Here is a 12579-nt window from a genome sequence, read left to right as displayed (position 1 = left end):
GTCAGGGCAGGACTCTTTTGCCTAACATATGTATTGGCCTATAACTGAGATGGGTAAATCGTTCTCAAATCTGGGATCTGTGCAGCTTCTTGATTTGTTGTGGGGAGCCGTAGTTGTACAAGTCTCTCAAGTATGCAAACTTCATAGAGCTGTGCAGAAATAATTAGATTTGTGGTCTTTGTCTATATTAAAATGGAAGAGATTTTGATGGGGGAGCCTTTATTAGCGACAATACAAATCATTCTTCTTGTTTGTTTCTGAGACAACAAAATAAAATGTTCTTTCTTTAAAAAGAAAGAAAAAACAACTTTTTAAATTAAAAAATGTTTCACGAAAACATCCCAAAAACACACATTAGGGACAAAACAACAATAATCAATTGGTGACTGTCCAGTTCCCAAGTGGATCCATTCACTGAGTAGGCACGACGGTGAGGTGACTGGCCTTAAGCAGCCCGTAACAGAAGCAGTTCCTGGAAAAGAAGAAAACGAAACACATTTGTACACATCAACAAAGCAACAATGATAACATCTGTGCCAAATGGCCAAGTTCAGGCATCAGAAGCACTCAGGCAGATAGTCAGCACGCACAGGACACGTATGAGAAGCAGTGTGGCAGAGAATGGCTGAAGTGAGGGCAGCAAACATTTGTGGATTAAAGACCATGGATGGACAAGCAGCACCGTGCCTGTCAAGCTCGTTGCACTGGGGTGTTCAGGGCTGAATTCAGACTGGTAATGTTTGTATCAGACCAACTGTTTGGACTAACAGTGATATTCCCATGGTTCTACCCTGGCACCTTCCTTTCTTCCTTGCCAAACAAGAGACTGAACTGCTGGGTGTTTCAATCACCCTTTTATTAATCAACACCAGACTACTTATTTCCATGTACACTCCATGGAAGAACTGTTAGTTCAAAAGTCCGGTGACACTCAGGAGAGCCACCCCCAGTGCAGCAGCACCAGTACAGGGTCTGTGACATGCTCCGTTGGGGTCCGCAGAGGTTTCCTAGTGAGATCTGAGCTTGCTTTACCCAACAGGGCTGCATAAGGGGATGACTTGACCACGTGCATGGTTACCAGGTGTTTGGAAGGGTCTGCATGGCTATGCCGTGCAGTATGTTTTGATCCAGCAAGGGGGAGGTCTTTTGCTCCACCCCTTAGCATTCCTTTAAAAGCCCTTTAGCAGAGACAGAAGGGGCCCTTCGAGGCTATCCTGTATTTCTATCTGTCTCTCTTTTCTATATTCCTATCTAAATATTTCTCACTTCTCCCTACTCAAGAGTACCCTAGGGGAGTGGAAGCAGGTCCCCCACAATGCTACACACACACACACACACACACACACACACACACACACACACACACCAGTGCTAGGGGACAAAGCAGCATCATTCATAGGTTGCTGAGCCCTAGAATCTTCCGGTCTTTCTAAAGGACCTTCTTCCACGTGTCTCCTGGCAACCCCATATCCCAGTAACAGCTAAGAAGTCCCCAAACACAGCAGCTAGCCCATGCAGCCATCACCTGTACTCTAGCCTGTCAACTCCAGTGTCATCCCCACCTAATTACATGATGGTGACTTCCGCAACTCCATTTCAGCTTCAACCCTTGTCCCCTTGCACAGACCTAGATACATGGCTTTCACTCTGCCTCACCTCTGCTATCACTGAGTCTTTTATTCCTACAGAGCACCAAAATAACAGCAAGCAAGTTGGAGCTGCCTGCATACCATGCCACTACTGCATGGAAGAATCACATGCAAATTGCTTTTCTAAGCATTAATACACAGAGTTCAAACACTTTTAATATGGCAGGTCTAACAACCTTTAGACAGAGATCATTTCTTGAATGACTTTGAAATGCTTCAAGTTCACAAAATGTAAAGTAACTAACTCGAGTCTGCCTAGGAGCTTACTGAGGGGTGAAGGACAAACCCACATAATGAAGTCAGCAGCTCAAAATTCACCCTGGATTGAGTGTTTTCAGCTGGTAATCTCTGACAGAAATAGGCTCTTTTGGCTGCAGATAAGAGGGAGGTCCTTGGCAAGCTGGCAGGATCCAGAGAGGCAGAGAAGACAGAAAGATGGGCAAAGACACTGTAAAGGTTGTTTACTCGAAGAGGCCCAGGGTTCCAAGAAAGAGGCACCCTTTGCTAGTGCATGGTACAAAGCCCACCATGCAACTGGCTGGCCCTTAAAAGATAACTGTTAAAGTAAGCCGGCTTCTGGATGGAGAGAACACATATCTGATGGGTGAGGATTTCACCCCTCTGGTAAGGCATGCAGATGGGCACCTAAGGCTGTCTATACTGGGCATACCCCCAGCCCACCATGCGCCAGATGTTCTGCACATAGCAGCAGCAGCAGGAGTAGCAGCAGCAGCAGCAGCAGCAACTGCTCACCATTCCACCTGCCCCTTTATGTCAGTGTGAGCTAGATACTAGGAGCCGTGTTGGGTAGCAGATACAGGAATCCTGCCAAGACTGGTAGTCAAGTCTCTCTCCCTTTCTCTATTTCTCTCTCTCTCTCTCTCTCTCTCTCTCTCTCTCTCTCTCTCTCTCTCTCTCTCTCTCACACACACACACACACACACACACACACACACACACACCACCTCACAACCTGTTTATAAAGTTGTAAGAGAAGACCAAAAAAAAAAATCCTGATCCATTTTTTCTAAACTATATGACATGAAGCCACCCTTTCATTTGATAGCTTAATCACAGCCTAGGATGCATAAGACCTGCACCATGGATTTATATTTTGATGGTGGAGAGAAGGACAAATACTTAGTCACAGAACACTTGTGTCAGAATTCACAATGTTCCAAGGGTCTTTGTGTGGGGACTGGGGACAGAGATATTGGCCAGGAAGGAAGGATTCCTGCGTGTGGTATGCTTAAGTCCCAATGAAACTGACAGACAGGTGCTAGATTATGAGCTGGGCCACGGGGGCAAGGGCATATGATAACCGGCAGAGAATGGCACAGACAGGAAGTGTCACAAGGGGTGAGGGGTCTGCAGAACAGCAAGGCTTGGGTGCAGTGGGCAGGTGGAGAAACCCCTCCTGTGGGCGGCGGAAAAGATGGCAGCAAGACCATGCAGGGCTCCAGTCACAGCTGAGGACTCACAGGAAGAGCTAAAGATAATTCAGCCTGGATGCTCATCCCTGAGGGAAGTGGGGGATGGAGGTGGGAGGAGCTCCTTGAAGGAGGAGTCCTCCTGGGGATCCGTGTCATCTGCAAGTGATGGTAATTTCCCATTAGAGAAAAAGGGTGGGATGAGGATGGAAAACTGATTTACAGCTTTCCCAGAGAGGGGTAAAGAGGCAGGATAAATGTGCCACTTTCAAGTTAATGATGAGCTCTCTCCTTCCTGTCCATACAGAGCACTGCAGGGGAAACATAAGCCTAATTTTATGCTCAACAGATAGACATCAGTTTTATTCGGGACCTTTCTCTGTTCATCACGATGAGTATCTCTGTAATTTTGAGCTAAATTGAGAGAAGTCGACTATCGGCAGTGCAATTATTTCCATGACATTCCCGTGACCCCCACCCCAGGAGGATCTCAGCTAGCACGGTTCTCTACATGCTGACTGACTAAACCCACCCTTCTGAGGCTGTGATGAGTCAGAGACGAAGGTGGAGATGTCAGGGCTCCTGGGTCCTCTGCACTCATTGTACATTGGGCTCCGGGAGGTCTGCACTGAGTTCCGGATGGAGTTCAGGGCATGGAGGTGTGGTCTCAGTAGGCAGAGAAGGCAAGTAGAAAGGAGATCCTGCATATGCATCACATCCCTCGCCTACCCTGCCAAGACCATCTCACTGTCTCTCATCATCTAACATAGCTGAAGTTGCCTTCCAGGTCATATTTTCTTATGTAAACACACACAGCACCAGGTGAGAGTGCAAAGACCTTTGACCTCGCTCTGGGCATTCTTCTGCCTGCACAGCCCTGTGAAGGCAGTGATGTTCACTTCACAGGTGGGGACCCTACAGCTGAGAGGACCTAACCATTTCACCCAAGGTTACTACAGTGGGTGATGAGTGCTCCAACAGCCTGTCCCATGAGGTTATCTTCTTCCATCTGGCCCTAAGCCCCTGCTGGCAACTTCCTCTTTCTCTAACCAGCCTGCCTGGGTTTTGCATCCCTTGTCCAGCATGTAAAAAACACCTTACGTGTACCTGAGGCCAGGCTGGTTGGCACTTTACTTGCTATTTTCCACAGCAGGGTGTGGTACCCACAAGGGTGGGAACTGTCTCATCTCCATATCCTTTCTGCCTGTGGCCAAACAGATGCTCTGAAGGTATTTACCCTGAGTGAATACTAAAAATCATTTGACTTGGAGTACCTGGAGTACATAATGTTTAGGACCTAAAGAAAAATCAATATATCTTCTTATGCAGGAACGTGGGGGCAGGGATAATCACAATGTTTGGATGATGCCCAGTGGGACACAAGGTAGCATGCAGCTCCTCATTTTAAGAAGCCTTCACCATGATGACACGTGAGTAACATGGAGACTGGAAAAAGTCGTGTTTTGAAACTCAAAGGGTCTAGATCCAAGTGGCTGTATTCAAACCTTGCTTCCACCAGTTATATGGACTTGTAGCTAACATAATGACCTCATCATCTGAAGCTTCCATTGCTTCCTTTATGAAACACAGACAACAACACTTATAGTGATTGGAATTCAATGAAACAGTTTAAATGAAGGCACTTGCTTGGCAACCGACGCAGCCTGCAACCACTATGTGATGACATCCAGGTTGAAATGAAGTAAGAGTCATAAAACCAGCTCTTCAGAGAGCAGAGGATGACAGCCTAATTAACAGCAGAGGGGACATGGGCTGAGCTCAGAGGATGATGGCCTACTTAAAAGCAGAGAAGACACTGGACAAGTTCAGAGAGGCTAGAGGATGAGGGTATAGTTCACAGTAGAGGGGACATGGCTGAGTCTTGAAGGTTGGGGCTGGTTCCCATGTGCAAAAGAGCAGGGAATATTGATTCACCAACACAAGTGGATTTCAAATTACTTTAATGTAGGGTCCTGTATCTTTTAAGTCACAGCATTCCCACTACCTAATTGATATCTAGTACAAAACTTGTAAGTGTCATCACATGAGAAAACAGATGGACTCCAAGGAAGAGACAGGTCTATCCACAGTCCTGATTCAAGAAGCCTGTGTGAGGACTGACTGACTCTTGACTCAGGATGGGATGTGAGCCACTGAGTGCAAGTACTTTTCAGAGGCTGGCAGGGAAGGGCCTGGTATTCTTGGGCCTGTACAGAGGACACAACCTGGTCAACATTGTGACTGGAACCCGGTGTCACAGTTTTGACACAGAATTCTGTGATAATGAACTATTTACTGTGTAAAACACAAAAACGAAAAGCCCATGTTTATTAGTTGATATGCCAATTTCTAAACAAGAACAAAAATACTAATTTAGAAAGAAAGCAACCTAAAAGCTCTAACACTGTGATATGTCACATCCCCCCCCCCTCCCCCGCCCCCATATCAGGAAAAAAGGCAAAACCCAAACTAACAACCAATTCAATAAACTTCACAATTTTCTTCTATTAGAAGAGATTCATTTTCTTTCTCTGGGCAATTTGTTTCAGTTACTTCTGACTACTAAGAAGAGAAAAGTTTGTATGTTTCTCCTTTATATTAGATACATGAATTCAATCCTGACCACCGACCTTCATGCGACTGTATCACTGTCAGGGTAAACAATGCCTACAGTATCACTTTCTGAAAGTTAGAGAACGATGAATACGACAGCATGCCTTCATTTCCCTGGTACTGACAGGAAGGGACACTTGCCCAGATGTACAAAGCTGAGTGGCAGAGCTCAGATATAAATACTTGAGAGGATCCAGTCAGGAGTAGTTTACAATGCAATGAGTTCCAGGGGCCAGCCAGGGCTACAGAGTGCCAGCGACTCTCAAACACACACACACACACACACACACACACACACACACACACACACACACACCATCCAAACCCACAATAACGTCCCCATCACACCCTAAAAGAGATATCTCAGATCATGGGGCTCAGGACCTGGGTGGTGGTGGTTGTCTACAAAATGAGATCAAATTAATGATATCTTCCCTCTTTTATACATCTTTGCTTAACAGATCTCCAGATTTAAGAAAGAAAGGAAGAAGGAAAGAAGGAAAGAAGAAAGGAAGGGAGGGAGGGAGGGAGGGGGAATAATTTTATGGAACAGCTGCTTTAATATTTATTTTATAAAAGTCCTAATTTTCAAAATTCAGAAGCATAAGACACTGTTCTTCTACAAGACCAGGCTACTATTTTGAAAAATTGCTTGTACATTTCTGTAAGTTTTTACATTCACATATATGTATAAAAATAAAGGGTTCACATTGAGCATTCAGTTTGGCAGACTGTTCTCTTTAACTTAAGAATTTAGGAAACCCTTACCAATTACTGACTAGACTGCTTTATTCTCATTGAGCATCATGAATCTAGGTGCTGACAGCCTGAGCCTCCAGGTTCCAGCCTCTGACCCATTCATGCTGCAGAAGCTTTTAGCTCTGTGGTCACAGGGGAAGCAGTGTGTCGGGGGTGGGTACCTTGCTCCACCTCACTGCACTTCTTAGCAGTTCGGAATCACGAGACAAAAGGTGCCTACCTTTGTTTGCTCTCAGTCACACCGAGCTCCTCCGACAGTCCAAGGTGGTCGACATTTCCTAACAAAAGAAGAAATCTATTTACTCCAAATAGATGCAAGGAAACCCCCCAAAATAAAGACACATATTTTACATAATCTACAATTAAAACTTAAGCCAAATGATTAACGAATAACTTTATTAAACCCTCGTCAGTTTTAAGAACGCCCTCAATTACTAACCAAAAGATGTATTACACACAACTAGTTATGAGGTTTTACAGTTGTTTAATAGGGAAGAATTGGCCCCAATTAAACTGGCTAAACTAAGGCTTTTTAGATTACTAAAACAAATTAAACTTTTTAAAATGAGAATTTAGGTGATCTTAAAACCTTTCTAAAATGGATAATGAAACTGGCTAAGTTGTAATCTCCCTGGTTTTATTAGTTATATTAAGATAAATTAAGTGAGATTAAAATCTTATTTGATTTATTTACCTTTGAAAATGAAGACCGTTTAAGAGTTACACATCCTCAGCCTTGGCGAGTGCGACCTCAATTAGTCAAGTCAGAATGTCTTTAAAACTTTGTGCTTATGTTTCCAGCATGGAGCGAGGTGTTCATTAAGGTACCAAAAGTCTCATAAAAAATCCAAAGTTGCACTAGTGAAAAAACGCTCGACAAGATGAAAACTGATCACATCCTTTTCAGAAAATCCAGTAGTTATTTTAAAACCAGTTTTAAAACCAGATTTGGTTTGCGTGGGTTTAACGTGCCACTTGAGCAGCTCGATACCGTGTGGACTCTTTAGACCGCATTTGAACCTATGGTGAGTATATCATGGCACATTTAATTTTATACCACTTTTAAAATAAGCTGTACAATATTTAGTGTGACCCTTTTATGACAAGCACTGCTAGAGGAACCCTTTCCCTGTTTACAGCTATTTATGAAGGCCTTTTTAAATAGAAAAACATGAAATCGTTAGCTCACACACACGAAATTTCTTTCAAAAGTTTATTTAGTATCAAGCAAGAGGAGACTTTGCTTAACACTACAGAACATTTCAAGACTCGAGTTACAAAAGAATACCACATTGTTTGCACTTGTAATTGGCTCCCTTTTTACGCAAGTTGGCAAGAAAAAAAAAAACTAGCATATGGCTGAAAGATAAAATAACTAAATTCTATGGAAACCTTTAAAATGAAAGGTGAGGCTTATGTTAAAAGAACGGATTAACATATTTAGTAAACCTATCTTTTTGTTTAACACTAGTTAATCAAAGTTATTTTTTTCCTTTTCATGACCTAGTTTTCATATACAGACTGCAAATAACAAAATTTTACATGTCCTTCTCCCTGCCAAGTGGATGCGTCAACAAAGTGGTTTTAGGTTCCATCCATTCAGATTTTAAGCATTTTGATTTATTTAAAAAGGGATTGTTCATAGAAAAAAATTACTTTGAACAGTATACAGGACGGTGCAGATTGGCTATTTCACAACATCAGACAGTACAATCAGTATCTGCCATATGGCTGGTCTCTGTAGACGCCCTTCGCCGTCCTCGCTGAAGGAGCCTTATGTCTTGAGTTAGCCCATTCCTCTTGCCCTAAAATCAGGAAGATGAATCATAATTAGGCCATTGTCATGGGGTCCCAGCAGCTTCATCCGTCAGAACCAGTGGTAAATGTCATACAGGAGATATGTGTCTCTGACGTACTAATAAAAGAAACACAAGGGGATTCACTTAAAAGTATTATGAACACAATACAGGACGATCTTGTCACCAGTGACATGATGACCTCGAGAAGAGAGTGACCTTTGTGTTGGAAACAGCAACAAATGGCAAGAATTTCCCCATAGAGCAAATCCAACAGCCTTATATGAAACTCTAAGAGAACGGAAAAGGACTATTCTAATTTCTTCCAACAGCACAGAAAAGGAAAATGAACACAGGTAATTTGGGAAAAGAAAAAGGAAAAAAAAACAAGTGGGAAGAAGGGCAGACAGAGAAAGGAAGCACTGTATCCTCATGACACGTTCTCTACACAAAGACTGGAGGAGGCACACTGGGGATTTCCTCAGGGACACCACATCAGGACCGGCACACATGGACAGCTGTCACCAACCACGGACATGCTATCATCTTCAGCTCCTGAAATTCAACAGTGTCCAGTGTCAGGACTTGCCCTGATTTACCCCCAGGTCTCAGAGAGCAAACAGTTAAGTCCCTGCTGCAACACAAAGCAATCAAAAAGCCATGTGTCCTCAGAGACCAATTTAAAAAGCTGTGAGAGAAAAATGCTTAAAATGACCTCTTCTGATACAAACACGCAATCAATGTCACTCCCTTTGGCTAACTTGCAGGAATTGAAGTAGGCAGCACTCACCAAGCCAATGCATCTCTCTTAAATGTTTATTATGAGTAACAACCAAAAAAAGAAAAACAACAACAACAACAGAAAACCAGCCCCTGGCTGGTGATACAACAAAATACACTTCAAAGTGCCCCCAGCAAATAGGTTTTTGGTTAAGTGTGGGAAATGCTGCAGAGCTGACTTCTCAGCATCCTGACTCACTGGCACAGGACACCAGGCATTCTTGGAGCTTTGGTACCAATGGAGGCTTCTGGTTTCCTGATCTCCCTGCCCTGTAGCAAAGGTGTTTCTTACTATCATTTTGTTGCTACCGTCAATTCTGGTAATTAAACCTGTCACCTTTCAGCATATTGAGACTCTGGTCATGCATTCCCCAGCACCTTTATGGGCGCCGCAGAATGAAGAGGAGTTACCTCCTAAAGAGCCTGATAGACCCTTGTGTCTCCTCCATGGCTCAGCTTTTGTAACCTTTATGAAATGACTCTTAGTATAATTTTTCTGAGGTCTTGAGGTTGGGGATGAATTAAAATATAATATGGGGGAGGGAGAAGCATGAGAGCTATAGTCTCAATGGATTCATTTCCTTCACTGTCAAGGAACAAAGATACTTCAGAAAGATCCATGCCAGCAAGTGTCTGCAGTTTGGCAACCTACTCTGGTGAAACAGTGAGAAGGTCAGCACTGGTCATCAACACAAACAAAACACATAAGCGTGGGATCTGAACTCATGCCCTGCAACACAGTCTTTAGCTGTCTTTAAATATTGCATTTAACTATTAAAGGAACCTCTGATAATAGCGAGGTGTACACAGAGGAATCGAGAAGAGGAGGGTCCACACACAAAATGAATTCATCATTAAGACAAGTATGGATCTCCCTTCCAAAAAGGACTTTTAAGGTTTGTCCATGGCCACTTGCCCTTTCTCTCTGTGATTATTATGGCCACTCACTCACCATAGGAATCGTAAGCCTCCTCACCGAGTCCATGCCCGTAATCATAGTAATCAGCTCCGCTGCACGAACAAAAGAAAACACTGTTAGCACAAGCTGTTTCTGCTGTGGGGTTAAATCATAGCCAATGAAGTACTCAAAACTAGATAAACTAAAAATAGAAAGGGCTAAAGTGGAATTAATTCCTCCTGAGATGACAGAATGCTGAGAGAAGACAGACGTTTTGACTATCAAAGGCTCTAAACTCCGGAGTCTTCCTTCAAACCACAGCTGGGGAAAGACTGGGGTCCTCAGAAGGGCTGGCTCACACCAGGTGCTGTGGGGGATGGGCAGGAAGCAGTAAGCACTATTTCTTTCCAAGAGATAGACATGGTTTCTTTGATTCTTGCATACTTTCCACAGAACTCAGTACCATGACGGTTTGGGGCACTTTACTCATCCATTTAAAACAGCAGGCCCCGAGAGAGCTTCTGCTTCTCCTCTCCGTTAGCATCATTATGTTACAGTCAGAGGCAAAAAAAACTCACCCCTGGGTGCCTGGACGGTGTGCAATGGGAGCGACAGATGAATCATCAGGAGGAGTTACAAGGACTTTTCAATAGATAGGTACGTCTAGGTTCTAATCTACCATTCCTGAGACAGCAAGGAGTGCCTTCCATTGCCCTCTTTGTGCAGATACTATAAAAACAGGCTTCATCTTCATAGCACATTTCAACTGTGTGTGGTTCTGTTTTGATTTTACAGACAGAAGTTTGGTCACCAAGAACAAGTGTTCTGCGTATCTGAGGAAGAGGGTCCATTTCTCCCCACAGGCTTTCCTCTTTGCCACCAACTTTGTAAGAAACAAGTATCCTTATTATTTCAAGTTCCAACAACCAAACATGAAGCCTCCAAGCACAATGGAACTCAGCTTGCATGCCACACCTCTAGCAACATGGTGTGTGGCTTTTGCTGCCTGCTGAGATCCACCTGTTCTAGGACCAAGTAGGAGAGCTGTTACACCCTGTTACAGGGGAGGATGGCTAAGGAACCAGCCTAAAATCTCCCCAGTAACAGCACAGCTCAGTCTGTTGAATGCACAGACCCCAACTGGAGGCTATACCCCACTCCTTAACCCTCACTCCCATGTTTCCTTCCTTCTATAAAAAAGACCTAAGACCAAACAATCCAAAGGCACCATGAAGTCAGCTGGCTCCCCTCCGCCCTCGGCAGGGAAGTGCTCTTCCACTGAGATGCAGCTTCAAGGTACCTCTCCTGCTAGAGACGCTTTCAGTCTCTCCTCCAAGCCTAAATGTTGCCTTCACAGAAATTCTCCCATTCAGCATCAAGCTGGCTCCCATCCTAGCCTGCTGGCATCAGTTTTCATCCTGGCCTGTATCAGAGGCTTCCACTGCAGGCATGGAGGGACCAGTGTGTGGAGAAGGGTGTACACACAGACAGACAGACAGACAGACAGACAGACAGACAGACAGACAGACACACACACACACACACTCACTCACTCATACATGGTGTCCCAGATAGGCACAATGTTCTGAAGGGCCAGGAAGATGGAAGTGAAGGAGGGCCGAGGAGAAGGAACAGAGTAAGCAAAGCATAAAAGAAGGAAACAGGATGAGAAATCTAAGTGTTTTTCAAGTGTCTTTAAATAGAATTACCAAGTTCTAATAGTGTACACGGGCTAGAATGACCTTCAGGATAGGTCTTCTCTAAGTGCACAATACAGGATAGATACCCTGCAAACCTGAGCTAACCATATTCTTACAAGTTAGCGAAACATGGTTGAACACAAAGCTTTAGAAGCAATGCTGAACATCAGTCAAGACACCTATGTCTGAACTCTGGCCTCTGTCTGCAGGGTCTCTGGTGACATCATTCCCATGTGCAGGGTCGGGCTGGCTCGATGCTTCCCTCACCCCACAGAGTTCTCCAAGGCTCAGCCACAGAATCTGACTCCAAATAAGTCAAAATACCTCCTTATTCTGTTGCAAATAAATTGACCAATAATGCTTTCGGAAAACTAGATTAAAGGAATCTTGCTTTTCTTTTCCAAAGTCAGAAGTAACATTATAATGGTCCTTAGACAAAATTTCACAGTTCTTGAGAACTTGATCTGTTGCAGAGATAAAGAGAGAGTGCCCTTCAGAAGACTGAAGGTACTCCTTTCTGGAGACAGCTCCCAATCAAGCTTACCTCAGAGCTAAGATGACAGACAGCCTGGAGACTAATAAACACAAGAATGTAACAACTGTCTCCTTGATTAAATGACGTCACTGGTAATGAACATCCACTCCGGCTGGAAATTTATCTGTGAAGAGCACTCACACAGCTCAGCGTGGGTGGGGTCATGAATATTTTCCAGTGGACAGGAAGATAAAAGGCAGCATAATTTGGCCCAGCATTGGTTTAGTGATAAGACAATCTTAGTTTTGACAAGTGGAAACTTTTAAATTGACATCTGCTATCATTTCACCAGCTTCTGATTATTTATTGCAAGACTGTCATCAGCTGGGAAGCCGGAGCAGCTGCGCCCCGTTCTCCAACCTGTCAGCTTCATCTGAATTGCTTTCACAGCATTTCATTTCGTGTACCTCAAATGTCTA

The 12579-nt window shown here is 43.9% G+C and overlaps 1 protein-coding gene across 11 annotated transcripts in view; it reads right to left on the bottom strand.

Annotated features, from left to right (window-relative positions):
• Positions 1-202: 202 nt before the first annotated feature.
• Khdrbs3 (KH RNA binding domain containing, signal transduction associated 3) overlaps positions 203-12579 on the bottom strand; it is a 172200-nt gene continuing 159823 nt past the window's right edge. For 6 of the 11 annotated variants that reach the window (XM_042264735.2, XM_042264736.2, XM_076556016.1 and 3 more), the window contains exons 8-9: positions 9980-10038; positions 7651-8256 (exon numbers count right to left, since the gene is read on the bottom strand). In XM_042264735.2, coding sequence (XP_042120669.1) covers positions 8165-8256; positions 9980-10038 — 151 coding nt within the window. In that variant the 3' untranslated portion in view covers positions 7651-8164. Of the gene's footprint in view, positions 473-6671; positions 6730-7650; positions 8257-9979; positions 10039-12579 lie in introns of those variants that run through there. The other 5 variants (XR_013046421.1, XR_013046420.1, XR_013046423.1 and 2 more) reach the window with 1 other exon arrangement.

Source organism: Peromyscus maniculatus, chromosome 20, assembly GCF_049852395.1.
Source record: "Peromyscus maniculatus bairdii isolate BWxNUB_F1_BW_parent chromosome 20, HU_Pman_BW_mat_3.1, whole genome shotgun sequence".
NCBI lineage: Eukaryota > Metazoa > Chordata > Mammalia > Rodentia > Cricetidae > Peromyscus > Peromyscus maniculatus.
This window is presented reverse-complemented; position numbering and strand designations above follow the sequence as displayed.